We start from the raw sequence: 19,030 nt of genomic DNA on the forward strand, positions 1-19,030 counted from the left end.
CCAGTCGATCTGATCTGATCAGTGGGTCACTTATTTAAAACATACTGGTCGGTGATTTGGGCTAACACATGAAGGATCTACTGAAAATTATCTACCCGAGTAATATGTGATTTGATTGATACAAAAGTATAACTTGTGTGTTGAAGAACCGGTGATTTCTGGCAGCTCCTACAATGACGAACGGTCGAGCCTCAACCTTTGTTTATCAATCGCTGTATCTAGCTTTCCTAGTTTTTTTTCGTCTCCACCACAATAAATGCTATATTATCACTATAGTTGACTGGTGGAAATTTTGGAGGAAGGACGCTTTTTCTGTAGTAATAATTGCTTCTCGTTGTGTATACTGCGACCGCTGGTAACTACAGGTTATATGAGATTCATGGTATAAGTCTGGTATTTCAAGAAAAAACTTATGGCATTCCGCTAACACAGACATTTCAAATTATGAACAAAACTAGCTATACAGCTCCCCCGTCTTTCTAATACGGTCACCACACCCCACCTGGCTTGTTTATATACTCCAAGAACACGATTCACCATATAAGAGAAAATTTAAATTATTGTGTTAGACAAGATGTAAGATTAGAAACATCGGACAGAGAGTCTGTTTGGCTACAGTTTCTCAAAGGTCGTGAAAAATTAATTTTGGGTGAGATTTATAGGCCCCAAACCTTGATATGGAGTGAGGTAGGCTGCTATGGGATGAAATTCATAAGGCATCTAGATATGAAAATGTGTTAATGGGAGATTTTAACTTTAGGCATATTGAGTGGAACAGTGTGACAGGAAATCTCGAGTCTAGTGACTTCCTTGATGCGGTTCAAGACTGCATTTTGAAACAGTTTGTGACAGAACCAACTAGAGGAAACAATCTGCTTGACTTGGTTCTTGCCAGTATGGAATCACTAATCAATAATCTTGAGGTTAGTGATGAACTAGGGGAAAGCGATCACAAATCACTTATTTTAATATATCATGGAATTACCAAGATAACTGCAATCAAGTCGCTGTCCCAGATTTCCACTTGGCCAACTTCGTGGTTATGAGAAATTACATGGGAGGGCTAAATTGGGATGACCTGACTGTCAGGTAGGTAAGGTTGGTTGCCAATATGACCTATTTCAGAGCATAGTGGTGGCTGCCCATACGACTTTTGTCCCGATTGGCGAAATTAGATCTAACATAAATGATCCCAAATGGATAAACAATAGATTAAAACATCTCATTGATAAAAAGATAGGCATATATAGGAGTATAAAAAGAGGGTAAGGGCAGTTAAGAAATTAATATATTCAATTAAAGAGAGAAATAAGAAAAAGGAATAAGAAAAGCAAAAAGGGATTATGATGCTAAAGTTGCAAGGGATTCGAAGACTAACCCAAAAGGGATCTTTCAGGTATAAAGAAGTAAGATTAGGGACAAGCTAGGCCCACTCAGGTCAGATCACTGACAGTGATAAGGAAATGTGTGAACTTTTCAATACCTACTTCCTCTCAGTTTTTACTCAGGAAGATACTAGCGAAATTCCAGAAATAATAAATTATGTAGAACAAGACGATAATAAATGAACGATTGGGGTAACTAGTGACATGGTCCTCAGACAAATAGAGAAATTAATACCTAACAAATCCCCAGGCCCTGATGAACTGTTTGCAAGGGTTTTAAAGGAATGTAAAGAGGAACTTAGCATACCTTTGACAAATCTTTTCAATACATCACTACAAATTGGCATAGTGCCAGACAAGTGGAAAATGGCAAATGTAATACCTATTTACAAGGCAGATGACAGGTCCTTAGCTTCGAACTATAGACCAATAAGCCTTACCTCCATAGTTAATAAATTATGGAATCAATAATTGCCGAAGCAATTCGTAGCCATCTTGAACGGCATAAATTGATTAATGAATCTCAGCACTGTTTTACAAAGGGGCGTTCCTGTCTTACAAATTTATTAACTTTCTTCACTAAGGTATCTGAGGAGGTAGATCATGATATTGAATATGATATTGCGTATATGGACTTCAGTAAGGCTTTCGACAGAGTTCCACATCAGAGGCTGTTGAGAAAACTTAAGGCACACGGAATAGGAGAAATTTTTTCCTGGGTAGAGGCATGGTTGACGAATAGGCAGCAGAGAGTTTGCATAAATGGGGAGAAATCAGAATGGGGGCACATCACAAGCAGTGTTCCACAGGGGTCAGCGTTGGGCCCCTTGTTGTTCACAATCTACAAAAACGACATAGATGAGGGAATAAATAGCGACAGCAAATTTGCTGATGACACCAAAATAGACTGTCCAATTCATTCAAATGAGGGCATTAGAGCACTTAAAGATGATTTGAATAGACTGATGTAGTGGTCAGAGAAGTGGTCAGTGAAGTTAGCGGTCTCGACGATGTTTACGCATTGGCAATTTTGCCCACTTTGAGCCCTACTTTCAGCCAATTCCAATGTACCAGTCGACAAAAATCATAACTATTTTGCTAGAACTCCATTTTTTCTATCGAACGAGTACAAGAGACCACCCATTTACCGATTTCAACTATCCAATAAAGGGGTCAGAAACTGGCAATTTTGCCAATTTCTCAAATTTCAAAATATCCCAATTTCCAAATAGGGTCCAGAATAAACAAAGAAAGACATTCCTGGCACTACAATAACATTTCCTCTGTTCATTAGTCACATCCCCAGGCCTGTTACATTTCTTTTGCTTTCCACTTTGAATTTTTAGTCTCACAAAAATAGAAGATTTACTGTTATGCAGACTACTGCATGAGTGTAGAAATGATATAAATAATATCAGTGCACTTGTGAAAGAATATTAGACTCGCCAGTTGATGCATATTGGACGCATGGTACAGAGCTCTATGGAAAGATTTTTGGTGCGACAGAGGTCCAGTAACTGTCAAGTTATTCCCAGTGGCATTAAAAAAAAGAAGGGAAGTAACCCCGGAAAAGGACTCGGTACCAAAAGTCCTTATGGAACGGGATTCCCCTTCCAAACAATAATGCACCATCATCTCTCCTACTCCCATCTTATCACTCATCACTACATCTTCAATAAAGGAAAGTGTCATTTATTCTTCATGTAGTATTTATTGTGCATGTATCATTGTTTTCTGTGTAGGAAAATGTATATTTCATGTAAAAAAAAAAAAAATTCATACTTTTGGGTGTCTGGAAAGGACTAATTGGATTTCCATTATTTCTTATGGGGAAAATTAAATCAGGTAACAATAAATTCAGCTAAGGACAAGCTCTTTGGAACGGATTAAAATCGTTGGTCAAGGGTCCACTGTAAGAGTATTTCTTACTTTAAATTGTGGGTAATGGTGTTTGTGGATGATTGAGAAGAGAGTGGATATGGATGGTGTGGCCCTACTGGGTTGAGGTGGATGGTTGTTGGTAGAAGTGAATGGTAGAGGTTCTGATACTGAAGTTGATGGTTGTATTTGAGTGCGCATAAATTCTGTAAAGAATCTCTGGGCTCTTTTACCCTGCAGTACATTATACAGCTGACGGTAAGGCACCATCAGCTGGTCTAGATTTAACAAATGGCAATGAAAATAAGAAAACGTGTATGTAAATAAACGCAGTGAGCTTCCAGAGTATCGTCGTCCTACACGCATATGAACCGAACTGAAGGCTGGAAGGGTGGTGTGGGTGGCTTAGGGATGTGGGGGATGGCAATAAGTTTCCCCAGTTGACACAATGGTGTAACCCACTAACCCACAGACCATCCCGCCCAGCGGGTGTCTGGGCACTCAAAATTATTTCCCCTCACCCCACTGTGTTAAACTAATTTTACAAAGTGTTGAACAAAAATATGCTGCAATTCTTTAATCGTGCTACAAGAAAATTGTGCAAGACAAAATCATGTTAAATGACGGTCTACTACATAACATAAATAATGTAGAAGCGTGACGAAGACGCCTAAATTAATAAAAACTGACATCATATAGAGAGGTACTGAAGGGTGGAGGGCGGGGAGGGTGAAAAAAAATGCGACCATTACAGAAAATGTTACATGCCTGAAGGGTAACTATAGAAGATCACTCTTACCTTATGCAAAGACTGAAAGAAGTGCAATTTTCTCGAAAATAAAATTTCCCAAGTAATCAGCTATGTATGTATTTCCTAGAATATCTCGGAAGCAAGTCATTGACCTATTTCATGTTGTATTACAGTTAATAATAACCAGATTGAAAGGAATTTCCCAGCAAACATAAAACTGAATTTTTAATTTTGGGTGGCGACACTTTTGAAATGTCAGTAAGGGGAGATTCCTCGATTAGCGACAAATTCGTTTAACGACAGGGTCTTAGTGCTAAGTGAGGAGAGGCTGTAATAATAATAACGAAGAGCTTCAGAACGCTGCCAACTCAGTGCACCATTTACCTTGCCGTAGAAGCATTTCTCTCATGTTTTGCTTGCATTTTGTGCTGTTATTTTGCCAAATTTCTTGTTTCTAACCATGGGTCCTAAGAAAGTAAGGGAGAAGTGAGGAAAGCTTACTTGTAACTCTAATGATGGCTCATAACTCAGAGCAAAAAACTGAGTAATGGCTCGTATCTCGAAAAGCTCTTAAGTTGGGACACTTGTAAGTCGAGGTTCCACTGTATATCAGAGGTGTTATATAGTGGTGCAAAGGTGACATTAAAACAATATCAAAGATGGCTGACACAAACCCACTACCATTACAGTATGCTCCTCACCTAGTGGCGAATTCATTTACAAACGTGGTCTTAGGAACGGAACTCCATCGTTAAGTGAGGTGAGGCTGTATTCAGTCACTCAACAGTTCGACAGTGCAATCAGCAGGTGTTCAGGTTACTATTTTGTCCAATCCTTGTATCTACCATATGCTACTTGGGGCTAATTATATCATGAAGCACTAAACCCAGCAGCTATACAGTGCCTGGGAAATGGGAGATAATCAGGTTTAATACAAAAAAGGAGGGTAGATCCAATTCCTTAAATCAAGAGACCTTCACTGGTGTGAAGGCATCCCCTTGAAGGGTATTTGTAGCACAGCTCAGGCCAAATGGTGCCATGAGCCACCTCCTTAAACATGGATACTAGCTGGTGTAAAAGAGAAAAGAAAAAAGCAAACAATTACTGTACAAAGATAAAAGACACATGCATACAGTTCAAGACATATACCAAGGAAACATTCCATCACAATTGGCAAAACTGTACAGAACTCACTTTCTTATAGAAGCCACTGGACCTCCTACGTTTTCCAGATGGGGTGAATCCTGCTGACCATGCTAATTTTTCACTTGAACCTTTTACTGGTGTTGAGGTTACTATTTTCTTACTAAAAAAAAAAATAGAAAAATTTTAAAGGTTTATTAAAAATTATTAATCTTTGTTTGATAATAAACTTATAACATCATAAAATGATAAAAACAGAATTACAAGCTTTATACATTTCTGAGTCGTTTCCAATTTTTCTGGACTAGGGGTGGTCACCTCAGCAGTTGATTTACAGAGACCATAATCTTCACAGATCTTACACAATGAAGCACCATGGTCCGGTTTTCTCAACAGTTCAATTTTCTCTTGAATCAACAAAGACTGGCATTTACATTTGACACTACCAGTCTCTTTCTCATCTCCCTTAGAAGCCATAGCTGGGTTAATTTAATCAAAATAAGCTAAGAAAAGCACAGAATTGGGGTGTTCCCCACCAGCACATAGTGTAAACAATCCGAGTGAGCACAGCTACACTCAACTCCATCTATGAGTCGCCCAGTAAACTAGTCTGTCAGCCACGGGAATTTCAAGTTCAGGTTCCGGACCATCAATGTCCGGAAAGTCGGTGTTGTACCTGTACCATCTTTTCTTCCAAAATTTATAAAGATCATATTCACTGTACAACAAAATGAAAACAACTCTAAGAGCTTAACCCTTGATATCCTGGGAGAAAAAATACTAATTACTTTAAGTGATAATGATGATGTTTTATTTCTTTGAGCCTTACAAATAAAGTAGATACAGTAATAGGAAGGTGTATGAGTAAAATTGTAAGCACAAAAGGCAGCCACTTGCCATGCACTGCATTTTGTGCAACTAATCATAAGGCTTATATGCTACTAAAGTAATAGACATAGCTTATTATGCAAGACTTCTTGAAAGGTAGAGTATAGTCAGAAGAACAATCAGAAAAAGAGCTGATGACAAAATGGGAAATTACAAAAGAATTACATATTACTTATTTAAACTGATTCAGTGTTCTTCAGTTTTATGGTGTGATTGAGTAGATGATGAAATTACAGCAAGTTACTTTAATTACAATACAGTACAAAACAAATCCAATGGGACAATATACATTGTCAGTTTTAACTCTTTGACTGTCGCAACCCCAAATCCTGAAGTGTCTCCTGGTATTGAATTTAAAAAAAAAAAAAAATTTTTTTTCTTATGAAAATGTTAAGATTAATTTTCTGATTGTTTTAAGCCCCCAAAAAAACTTTTTTGCGATCAGTATTTACCGAGATGAAGAGGCATAAAGTTGGCAGAAAATGAGCCGTGTATGACAACAGCGGCAAATACCACTCACTCTGTAAACTTTGGTTTACTTGCATTTCAAGGTTTCTTGTTTTTTTTTTTTTACTATTTTATTTTTTCAAGTAACTTATGTGGCCTCTGAGACCAAAGTAACGTGCAATGTACACATATACACTCATTGTATACAACACAATAAATGCACAAACATAATTATCAATATATTGTTTACAAAATTTGTTTACACTAACAAAATACAAAAAATTGTTTTTACTATTGTTTTATAATATATATACAAATGTACAGTCACTGGACATGTTCCTAGAAGTTCTGCAGCTTGTGGAACTCTCTGAAACACTGTTTCATACACAATGCTGTTTTACACTACTCACACATAAAACAAGTGTCTGCATTTTTGTGGGCTTGTTTTTTTTACGTGCAAAGACAAAACACCTCATATGAGCAGTTTTCTTCAAAGTATATTAGCAGGTAGTTGTGTTACGTAGTTATCCTAGGTAAATGGTAGTGTGTCATCATTCCTTCCTTCCTACCTTCCTGCATTCCTTTCCTACCTTCCTTCCTACATTCCTTCCCTCCTTTCCCTCCTTCCTTTCATCTCGTCCTCCCTTCCTTTCTTCCTTCCTGCCTGCCTTCCTTTCTTCCTTCCTTCTGGTTTCTACAATACATATATAGTCACTGGATACTTTCATGTAACTGCTATTAACCATTTCAGGGTTTCGGCTGTACTAGTACGGCTTACGCCCCAGGGTTTTTGAAGCACTAGTACGCCTAAATTCTAGCGCCCTCAAATCTAGTGATAGAAAGCTGGTAAGCCTACATATGTAAGAATGGGTCTATGTGGTCAGTGTAAGCAGTATAAAAAAATCCTGCAGCACACAGTGCGTAATGAGAAAAAAAAAACTTTGACAGTGTTTTTGGATTAAAACGGAGACTTTGCACTGCATTTTCGTATGGTATTTATGGTTGTATTCTAGTTTTCCTGGTCTCATTTCATAGAATGGAAGACATATTACAGAAATTGAGATGATTTTGACTGGTTTTACAATGAAAAGTACCTTGAAATTGAGCTCAAAGCAGCAGAATGTTCGATTTTTACCAAAATTCAAAAGTAAACAAATCATGCCAAGCGTCCAATACACATCAACTGGCGAGTCTAATATTCTTTCACAAGTGTGCTGATATTATTTATACCATTTCTACACTAATGCAGTAGTCTGCATAACAGTAAATCTTCTATTTTTTGTAAGAATAAAAATTCAAAGTGGAAAGCCAGAGAAATATAAGAGGGGCCTGTGGATGTGACTAATGAACAGAGAACTTGTTATTTTAGTGCCAGGAATGTCTTGTTTATTCTGGACCCTATTCGGAAATTGGCATCTTTTGAAGTTTGTGTGAAATTGGCAAAATTGCTAAATTCTGACCACTTTATTAGATAGTTGAAATTGGTAAATGGGTGGTTTCTTGTACTCATTTGATAGAAAAAAATGGAGTTCTAGCAAAATAGTTATGAATTTTGTCAACTAGTACACTGGAATTGGCCGAAAATAGAGCTCAAAGTGGGCAAAATCGCCAATGTGTAAACATCGTTGAGACCGCTAACTTCGCGAGAGCATAATTCCATAAGTTTTCCATCAAATTTCATACTTTTGGTGTCATTATGATATGAAAAGATAGAGAATCTTTTCCCTAAGAAATTTTTTTTTTTGAAATTTGGGCGACCCTGAAAACAAGTCTCGGAGAGGGCCTGGCGACCCTGAAAGGGTTAACTTCAAGCTTGTGTTGTTTGTGTGAGTACGTGGACTTCTAATTGTTCCTAGTCTCATTACTCACTCTCCCTACTGCCTGTCAAAACAGGGGTTGGATGCTCCTTTCCCCTCCATCCTACTATCTAATTATCTTTCTCCCTCACTCTCTCCCTCATTCTCTCTCTCATTCTTCATTCTCCTTCATTCTTTTGGTATCCTGGGCATTTGCCGGGGAGTCACATATTTCTTACCACTAGGTCTGCTGAACAAGGACTACTGAAATGGCATTCCCACAATGCACCACTGGCTTCCCGATTTTTTTATATGGTGCACACTAACCATGGAGATCCATTCTCTCACATGTGGGTCTACCAGCTTTCTACTGCTTGATCTGAAGCCACTAGAATTTATGCGTATTAATATGTCAAACACGGTGGCTCGTAAGACGTATATATACGACCAAAACAGTCAAAGGGTTAAGTGGGAGTTGAAGGAAGGATGGAAGAACATAACTGAATGAAGACAGGTGTTGTCTGACAAATGTATTGCTGTCTGGATTACATTAAGAAGATAAGATGCTTTTTAAAATTACCTTAAATTCAAAATTCCAAAATTTATTTCTTTGCTAAGGCTACAATGTGATTACATACCATAATTTGATTGGAGCAAAGAAAGCCACTATCATGCCAAGGCATTTCAGGCAGATTTAACCTAATACTTATAAACTACTTAAATCTAGATAAGTGAAGAATGGTACCAATATTATAACAATACGAGGTAGTACAATTTGTGATATAATCTTACATTTTTATGTTCGTAATTGAGTTCATTTATTCTATCATTAATACGAGGTAGTATAATTACTGACACAAACATACATTTATAAGCTTGTAGTTAATGGATAATAAAATATTTTGGGGAGTTTCTTTGAGTTTAGTTGGGGTTTAGCATGGTGTGGGTATGTTTGTTATTGAGAGATGAGATGATTTTTGAGTATGGTCCTAAACTGTTTTGTAGGCAAGGGACCTCTTGCTGTTTCAGGCAGAGAGTTCCAGATCTTTGGGCCCTTAATGTGCACTGCATTTTTGCGAAGCGTGAGATGGACACGAGGGATGTCAAAAAGTGCTTTGTGCCTCATGTTATGCCTGTGTGTTCTGTTGAAGCTGTCTAGGGGAAGTTTGAGTGGAAGGTTGATATTAGAGTTTAATGTTCTGTATACATAGTAGGCACAATAATAGGTGTGTATATTATGTATATTAAGGAAGTTCATGTTTTTGAAAAGAGGTGGGGTGTGTTGTCTGGCGCAGGAGTTTGAGATCATCTGCAGTGCTGCTTTTTGTTGGATTATTAACCCTTAATTAAACTGTCCAAGCATAGATCTACATTCACTTGCACAGCCCTCTGAATATTTTGAAAAAAAAAAAAAAAAAAAAAAAAAAAAAAAAAAATAAAAGATGGCAATGTTCCGTGTGTTATAAGACCAAAAAAAAAAAAATTTAGGTACAATACTTACCGAGATAAGACCGTGAAGTTGACACTGGATGCTCACCTGATGGCAACATGGGGTCCTGTTGCTTGCAGAAGTGTTGCCGATATATGTACCTTTCTTCTTGTTTTTAATTTACATAATTTTTATGTTCTGATAATTACAATTTATAATAGTTCTTGTGATCTCATGGCCAATCTTCATTCTGGCACTAATATTAGGTACTGAAATACAGTGGACCCCCGACTTACGATATTAATCCATTCCAGAGAGCACATCGTAAGACGAAATTATCATAAGTCGAATTAATTTTCCCCGTAAGAAATAATGGAAATCAAATTAATCCGTTCAAGACATCCAAAAGTATTAAAAAAAAAAAAAAAACTTTACTACATGAAATATACATTTTCCTACACACAAAGATAAGGATACATGTTTGGCATTTTCTTCCAGAACAGGCCTTATCACACTGTGTATGCCACTACGATTCTTAAATCTCTCAAACCAACCTTTGCTGACCTTAAATTCGCCAATATGACCACTACTTCCCGGCATTTTTTGCTGTTCAACTGGGTATTTTATATATATATATATATATATATATATATATATATATATATATATATATATATATATATATATATATATATATATATATATATATATATATATATATGTCGTGCCGAATATGTAAAACTGGTCAATTAGCAAGAACTCATTTAAAATTAAGTCCTTTCTGAAATTTTCTCTTATACGTTTAAAGATATATTTTTTTCATTAATGTTAATGTAAAAATTTATAATTTTGCACCAAAAGAATCTTAGAAAACTTACCTAACCTTGTTATAACAAGAGCAATTTATTTTAGCCTAACCCAACTAAATATATTTTAAATAAGTTTACAGTAATTTAGTACTAAACAAACACAATCAAACATATTTTTTTCATTAGGTTCAGAATGATTTTGGCGAAATTAATGCATACACAAATTTTCACTTGTCCTATATGGCAAGATGAGCGTTGCTATTTAAGCCAAGATCGCAAGTTCTGCCTATTCGGCACGACATATATATATATATATATATATATATATATATATATATATATATATATATATATATATATATATATATATATATATATATATATATATATAGCTGGGGATATAGTTATAGAGTGGTTGGTGCAATTATTTAATAAATGTATGGAAGAGGGTAAGGTACCTAGGGATTGGCAGAGAGCATGCATAGTTCCTTTGTATAAAGGCAAAGGGGATAAAAGAGAGTGCAAAAATTATAGGGGGATAAGTCTGTTGAGTGTACATGGTAAAGTGTATGGTAGAGTTATAATTGAAAGAATTAAGAGTAAGACGGAGAATAGGATAGCAGATGAACAAGGAGGCTTTAGGAAAGGTAGGGGGTGTGTGGACCAGGTGTTTACAGTGAAACATATAAGTGAACAGTATTTAGATAAGGCTAAAGAGGTCTTTGTGGCATTTATGGATTTGGAAAAGGCGTATGACAGGGTGGATAGGGGGGCAATGTGGCAGATGTTGCAAGTGTATGGTGTAGGAGGTAGGTTACTGAAAGCAGTGAAGAGTTTTTACGAGGATAGTGAGGCTCAAGTTAGAGTATGTAGGAAAGAGGGAAATTTTTTCCCAGTAAAAGTAGGCCTTAGACAAGGATGTGTGATGTCACCGTGGTTGTTTAATATATTTATAGATGGGGTTGTAAGAGAAGTAAATGCGAGGGTCTTGGCAAGAGGCGTGGAGTTAAAAGATAAAGAATCACACACAAAGTGGGAGTTGTCACAGCTGCTCTTTGCTGATGACACTGTGCTCTTGGGAGATTCTGAAGAGAAGTTGCAGAGATTGGTGGATGAATTTGGTAGGGTGTGCAAAAGAAGAAAATTAAAGGTGAATACAGGAAAGAGTAAGGTTATGAGGATAACAAAAAGATTAGGTGATGAAAGATTGAATATCAGATTGGAGGGAGAGAGTATGGAGGAGGTGAACGTATTCAGATATTTGGGAGTGGACGTGTCAGCGGATGGGTCTATGAAAGATGAGGTGAATCATAGAATTGATGAGGGAAAAAGAGTGAGTGGTGCACTTAGGAGTCTGTGGAGACAAAGAACTTTGTCCTTGGAGGCAAAGAGGGGAATGTATGAGAGTATAGTTTTACCAACGCTCTTATATGGGTGTGAAGCGTGGGTGATGAATGTTGCAGCGAGGAGAAGGCTGGAGGCAGTGGAGATGTCATGTCTGAGGGCAATGTGTGGTGTGAATATAATGCAGAGAATTCGTAGTTTGGAAGTTAGGAGGAGGTGCGGGATTACCAAAACTGTTGTCCAGAGGGCTGAGGAAGGGTTGTTGAGGTGGTTCGGACATGTAGAGAGAATGGAGCGAAACAGAATGACTTCAAGAGTGTATCAGTCTGTAGTGGAAGGAAGGCGGGGTAGGGGTCGGCCTAGGAAGGGTTGGAGGGAGGGGGTAAAGGAGGTTTTGTGTGCGAGGGGCTTGGACTTCCAGCAGGCATGCGTGAGCGTGTTTGATAGGAGTGAATGGAGACAAATGGTTTTTAATACTTGACGTGCTGTTGGAGTGTGAGCAAAGTAACATTTATGAAGGGATTCAGGGAAACCGGCAGGCCGGACTTGAGTCCTGGAGATGGGAAGTACAGTGCCTGCACTCTGAAGGAGGGGTGTTAATGTTGCAGTTTAAAAACTGTAGTGTAAAGCACACTTCTGGCAAGACAGTGATGGAGTGAATGATGGTGAAAGTTTTTCTTTTTCGGGCCACCCTGCCTTGGTGGGAATCGGCCGGTGTGATAATAAAATAATAAAAAAAAAATATATATATATTTATATATATATATATATATTTATATATATATATATATATATATATATATATATATATATATATATATATATATATATATATATGCAAAACAACCACTCTGAAAGAATAGAGAAATTCCAAGCGCTTTCGTGACTACTCACATTATCAAGGAACTATGAAAGTGAAGCATCCAAGGAAGCTATACTATAAGGGATCCGGCCAGCACCTCACTATCAGATCCCACAACGGTTAAACACGTGACACGCGGCGAGCCAACTTGGATAGGTCCTTTGCACAACTCACCCCCAAGCTATTTATTTGTCCAGTGTATTATTAAATTCTTCCCAAATTCTATTAATTATAAATGGATCTAATTTATATAAACCAAAGGAAATATTCATATTATTGTCAAAACTGGAATTTCTCTATTCTTTCAGAGTGGTTGTTTTGCATATTTTGAAATCACCTGTTTACTGTGATCTTATTGCATATATATATATATATATATATATATATATATATATATATATATATATGACAGATAGATAGATAGATAGAGAGACAGACAGAGAGACAGAGAGACAGAGACTGGGAATTGCAGGCTCTATGCTATGTCTCCTCAGTGATTACCTGGGGAAATAGATGGCAAGTAACATTTGCACCTGAGAAAATGCAAATGATGATAGTCTCTAGGCACCATGATGGTAATGCTGGTGCAGTAGTAAGGATGAATGGGAGGGTGTTGGCACCTGGAGAAGTTGATATCCTTGGGGTGAAATTTGACTCCAAACTAACCATGAAGAACCATGTTGTAAATCTTGCAAACAAGGCAGCCAGGAAGCTTACAGCACTTCGCCGTATCTCGCATCTACTTGACAATAGGGGTTGCAAGATTCTGTACGAGGCACAAGTACACTCACACCTTGAGTATGCGCCACTTTCTTGGTTTGCCTGCCCCCCCCCCCTCATCTGCAACTGCTTGACAGAGTAGAGAACAGAGCAAGACATCTCATCTCTCGCCTGGACCCATCCTGGATAGATCTGTCATTTCAGCAGAGCCTTCAACACAGGAGGGATGTGGGTGGCCTTACTGTTATGTACAAGGCCAATATTGTCAAAGTGCCACACTTGGATCCACTTCAAGTACAGCATGAAACAAGCTTTTATGCCCCAAGACGGGCAGAAAGCAGCAACTTCACTCTGGCTGTACCCTTCTCCAGAACATCACTCCATCTGAGATCCTATATACCCAGGATGACTCGAGTATGGAACACATTCGTACAGCATAATGATGTCAACGAGATAAAGTCAGTTGATCAAATGAAAATGCTGGCCCACAGATGGCTCCAACTTCATCCTGTTCCCTACTTGTATGTCTCATAACAATAAAAATGCTTTCAAATGAGCTGATGTAGGTAACAGCTCTTAGCTTGTCAATAAAGTTAGGAATCCTTAACCTGTAAATAGCTTGTCAATAAAGCTAGGAATCCTTAACCTTGTCAAACCGTGTAAAAAAAAAAAAAAAAAAAAAAAAAAAAAGAAAGAAAATGAGAGAGAGAGAGAGAGAGAGAGAGAGAGAGAGAGAGAGAGAGAGAGAGAGAGAGGAGTGTGTGTGTGTGTGTGTGTGTGTGTGTGTGTGTGTGTGTGTGTGTGTGTGTGTGTGTGTGTGTGTGTGTGTCAGGCATCCAGCCCATGGTGGCTTATTTAGCAGTTACAAGCACTAAAAACACCGGAATACAAAATTTATCAAATGTATGAGTGCAATCATCTGCCCTGGCTTGTAAACAATGTCACACTAGCTCAGCTGAGGCGCTCAGGCCAGACGGACCAGACGGCTGCATTTGGGACGAATGACGTGATATAAGTCGAGTTTTTCAACGTAGGTCGGGGTCAAATTTTTACAGTGACAAGCATCGTAAGTCAGTTTTATCGTAGGTTGAGGCCATCATAAGTCAGGGGTCCACTGTAGTACTCAAATAGTCACAATCAAACCAACAGGCGAATATTTTCACCTGCCTTGGTCATTTACTATTACAGTGGACCCCCGAGTTTCGGCAGCATCGACTTTCATGAAATTTTACTTTCGGCAAGTTTTTTTTGGCAAAATTTGGCCTCGAGTTTCGTGATTAGACTCGTGATTCGGCGACCGTCCGGTACCTGTCTGCCCATCACCGAGCACACAAAGCCAGTCTCCCACGCCATTCATGCTCAGTGTGCCATTGTTTACCAACACGTGACCATCATCCCGCGGGTTCATACGTAATAATACATTGCTTTTTGTGACTGCAACTGCTAAATAAGTCGCCATGGGCCCAAGGAAAGCTAGTGCAAGCCCTTTCGTAAAGAAAGCGAAGAACACGATCCAGAGGGATTTTGAAGGGTTTGAGGCAGACTTTGACCCTGCCGACCATCTGCCTGTTGTAGAAGGTGTTGTAGAATTGGGCAAGTCCATGGGTTGGAGGTGAGTGACAGGGATGTGAAAGAGTTGGTGGAGGACCACAGGGAAGAGCTAACCACTGACGAACTGCAAGAGATTCAACTGGAACAGCATCAGACCACAGCTGAGGAACTTGCTTCAGAGGAGGAGGAAAAAGAGTGAAGGAGGTGCCTTCTTCGGTGATTAAGGATATGTGTTCAAAGTGGAATGAGTTGCCAAGTTTTGTTGAAAAGTATCACCCTGACCAAGCTGAAACAAGCCATATCTGCAACATGTTCAGTGACAAAACCTTGTCCCACTTCAGGCAAATCATAAAGAAATGCCAGAAACAGACCTCTCTGGACAGATAGATATTTTGTCTGACAGGGGTCCAGTGACTCAAGTTGTTCCCAGTGGCATTAAAAGAAGAAGGGAAGTAACCCCAGAAAAGGACTTGCTACCTGAAGTCCTTATGGAAGGAGATTCTCCTTCCAAACAATAGTGTACACCTTCCTCCTATCCCCTCCTCCCATCTTCCATCCACCCAGAAGTCTTCGGTAAATGTATGTGTAATGTTATTATTTTTTATATGCATGTGTACTTGATTTCCGATTGTTTTCAGTATGTAAATCTTTATTTAATTTGAAAAAAAAAAATTTATTTTAATATTTTTGGGTGTCTAGAACGGATTAATTTTATTTCCATTATTTCTTAAGGGGAAAATGGTTTCGAGTTTCGTGAATTTCGACTTTCGGCAGGCTCTCTGGAACGGATTAATCACGAAACTCTGGGGTCCAATGTATCTAGACATATATAAAAAGTATTTATAGGCCTCAGCAATGCTTTAGACATGCTGGAGTATATATGAAACTTCTTAAAGCATGGTGTTTATGACGAGTCACTAAACTGCTAACAAGGTAAGCAGTGGAGTGACTCTTTATAAAATACTGCTGCAGGGAGTCCTGGCTTTACGTATTTGTTTTCACTGTTACACAAACATGTACGTCTGTGTATCTGTCTAGCTCTGCTTATCTTTCTTTCTGCCCACCAGTGCACATCTCGGCCTTTCTGCCCGCCCGTGCATGTCTCGGCCTTTCTGTCCGCCCGTGTGCATCTCGGCCTTTCTGTCCGCCCGTGCGCATCTCGGCCTTTCTGTCCGCCCGTGCGCATCTCGGCCTTTCTGTCCGCCCGTGCGCATCTCGGCCTTTCTGTCCACCCGTGCGCATCTCGGCCTTTCTGTCCACCCGTGCGCATCTCGGCCTTTCTGTCCACCCGTGTGCATCTCGGCCTTTCTGTCCACCCGTGCGCATCTCGGCCTTTCTGTCCACCCGTGCGCATCTCGGCCTTTCTGTCCACCCGTGTGCATCTAGGCCTTTCTGTCCGCCCGTGCGCATCTCGGCCTTTGTCCGCCTGTGCACGTCTCAGCCTTTCTGTCTGCACGTGTGTGTCTCAGCCTGTCTGTCTGCCAGTGTGTGTGTCTTTCCGTCTGCTTGTCTCTCAGTCTCAGAGCGGCTCGTAAACCAACAGGTATTATATAAGATACAGAAGTGACAATGTGTATTACCTGCCCGTCATGCTTGTTATGTCTTTTATCTACAAGCACTGTATAGCACTTTGCCTGGAATTTTTGGGTTATCCTAGGTAATTTACGCTATGTACAATAACTGTACTTATGTGTACATGTGAAAGAGAGATACAGACAGATACAGACAGACACAGCCAAAGCCAGCCAGCCAGCCAGCCTGCCAAATATGTATTACACGCTCCAGTCTCATTTCTCTTTACTTAGGGCATGGGTTATCGGACATTCTCGATAATAACCCATGTGTAACATGGGTTATTATCGAGATTTTTTATATTTCCTCGACCACTTGTGGCCACAGCCATCACTTTCCTCTTTAAAAGGGAGTGTTAATACGACATGACATCAGTGAATCCCTGGCGTTTGCCACACTATTTGCTCTAGCTGACACTCAACTGAACTGGTGCTCCCACAAGGTACTAAGTGGTCCCAGATTTTTTTAATACTACACAAACCGAGTGTTACAGGTTTGAGTTGATTGAAGAGATTGGCAGAAAGGAGACCTTTAGAGACATCAGGTAGGGAGTTCCTAAACTTGGGTCTTTTATACACGAGTTTTTACAAAGGTCTAGTTAGATGTGCGAGATATCAGAGGGTTTTGTGTCTTGTGTTGTGTCTGCAAGATGATATCAATAAATTCTTACTCACTTTTTAATCAGGAGGGTTAGCCACCCAGGATAACCCAGTAAAGTCAGTGCATCCTCAAGGACTGTCTTATTTTCTTGCCCCCCCCCCCCCAATGCAGCCTACAACAATTGGCTAACACCCTGGAACATCCTTACTGGTAGATGAACAGGGGCAGCAGGTATAAGGAAACATGCCCAATGTGTCCACCCATACCAGGGATCAAACCATGAACATTGAGTGTGCGAGTCGAGTGCGCTACAATAGAGCTGATGAACTGGCAAAGTCATGCCATCAAAGAGGGATCAGACTACAATCTTGGGCTGTCATTTAACATTTTTGAGAAAATAATACAAAACGAACCTCAGCAGAACTTCACTGACTTGAAATTGAGGGAGACTGACATCAGTCAGTTCATCTATCATAACTATTATGCAGAGTGACAGATCTAGGGTGCATCCAACAAAATAAGCAGTCTCTTGGCTGTCACTAATACCTGGCTCTGGCTGGATTGCCAGTACCTCTGGAAGGTTAAATCACCACCACCACTACTAAAAGATGTAGACCAAACCCAATGTAAACTTTGCCAGATGGACAATAGTCACACCTTGCACTGATGATTATTATGTGCAGGAATGCAATAAAATTAATGAATTAAGAGAGAACTCTCTCAGAAATGTTCAAGAAATGTCAAAGTATTTTGTCAACAGTGGCATACAGTATTAGTAACCATTCAGGAAAAATACTCCAACCCTGCCCATAAGTATTCAATATTTTTTTTTTTTTTTTACAAGTATTCCTTGCTAAAATATAAGGTAATATTTTTGAAATACAGTGGATCCCCGGTTTACGATATTATTTCATTCCTGAAGTATGTTCAGGTGCCATTACTGAACGAATTTGTTCCCATAAGGAATAGTGTGAATTAGATTAGTCCATTTCAGACCCCCAAACATACACGTACAAATGCACTTACATAAATACACTTACATAATTGGTTGCATTGGGAGCTGATCGTAAACCGGGGGTCCACTGTACTTTTTGCGACAATTTAAGTCTAAATAAATAAATCATTACAAATGTAACCAGATAAACAGGTAAATAGTTCAGTACCACTAACTTTTTTTTAGTTATATATCAAAACTTTGCAGCCCAGTCCCTGAACCCATCATGTGCCTCTAATCTTTTGACTACTGTCCACACCATATGTATGCATAATAAAGATATTAAACTATTAAACTAAACTACCAACCTAGCCAAAGGGCAACCTAAGTACAGCATTGATTTGATTGGCAGCACCCTCAGCTCATACTGAAGGTCTGGGATCAATCCCTGGCACAGATGCAACACTGGGTGTTTCCTTACACCTGCACCTCCCTCCGCATGGCCGACATGGCAGGGTGTGTGGCAGGCTAGATGTGGGATTTTCAAGGATAGCTCCTGATCAAAGAGGCTGACCAGGTCACGACTGAACAGGACTCGGTGTGAATGCTTTGGGAAGATTCCAGAGCAGCGAGAGGACATCCCAGTGCATTGTTTCAGCATAAATAGTGGAAGTGTTGTGCAATTTGTGAGGGTTGAGTGTGGTGAATGTGTCCAGGTTGGGATCAGGCAGTGCCTCCTCCCCCATGCCGCCGGGGGGAGGAGCGGGGCGGGGTGTATGAATGAAGATGAAGAGAACACTGGTTTTGGGGATTCACATGCCTATATCTTTCATGATGTGCATGGGAAAAAATAAATGCTGTGTTTGTAGTAGGCAGGACAGCGTGAACAGTGCGCAACCAGTGTGTAGGGAAGTGCCCCTC

General features: G+C 39.3%; 1 protein-coding gene and 1 long non-coding RNA gene across 2 annotated transcripts in view; one reads left to right on the top strand and one right to left on the bottom strand.

The window, feature by feature from the left end:
• The window catches only part of LOC138853561 (uncharacterized), a 184,968-nt gene that overhangs the window by 79,906 nt on the left and 86,032 nt on the right, over positions 1-19,030 (top strand). The gene's annotated exons all lie outside the window — the stretch shown is intronic.
• LOC128706533 (histone H3) overlaps positions 1-19,030 on the bottom strand; it is a 98,980-nt gene that overhangs the window by 63,444 nt on the left and 16,506 nt on the right. The window contains exon 2 of the mRNA XM_053801445.2: positions 5,209-5,320. Coding sequence (XP_053657420.2) covers positions 5,209-5,320 — 112 coding nt within the window. The remainder of the gene's footprint in view (positions 1-5,208; positions 5,321-19,030) is intronic.

The sequence above is a fragment of the Cherax quadricarinatus genome, chromosome 3 (assembly GCF_038502225.1).
Source record: "Cherax quadricarinatus isolate ZL_2023a chromosome 3, ASM3850222v1, whole genome shotgun sequence".
NCBI lineage: Eukaryota > Metazoa > Arthropoda > Malacostraca > Decapoda > Parastacidae > Cherax > Cherax quadricarinatus.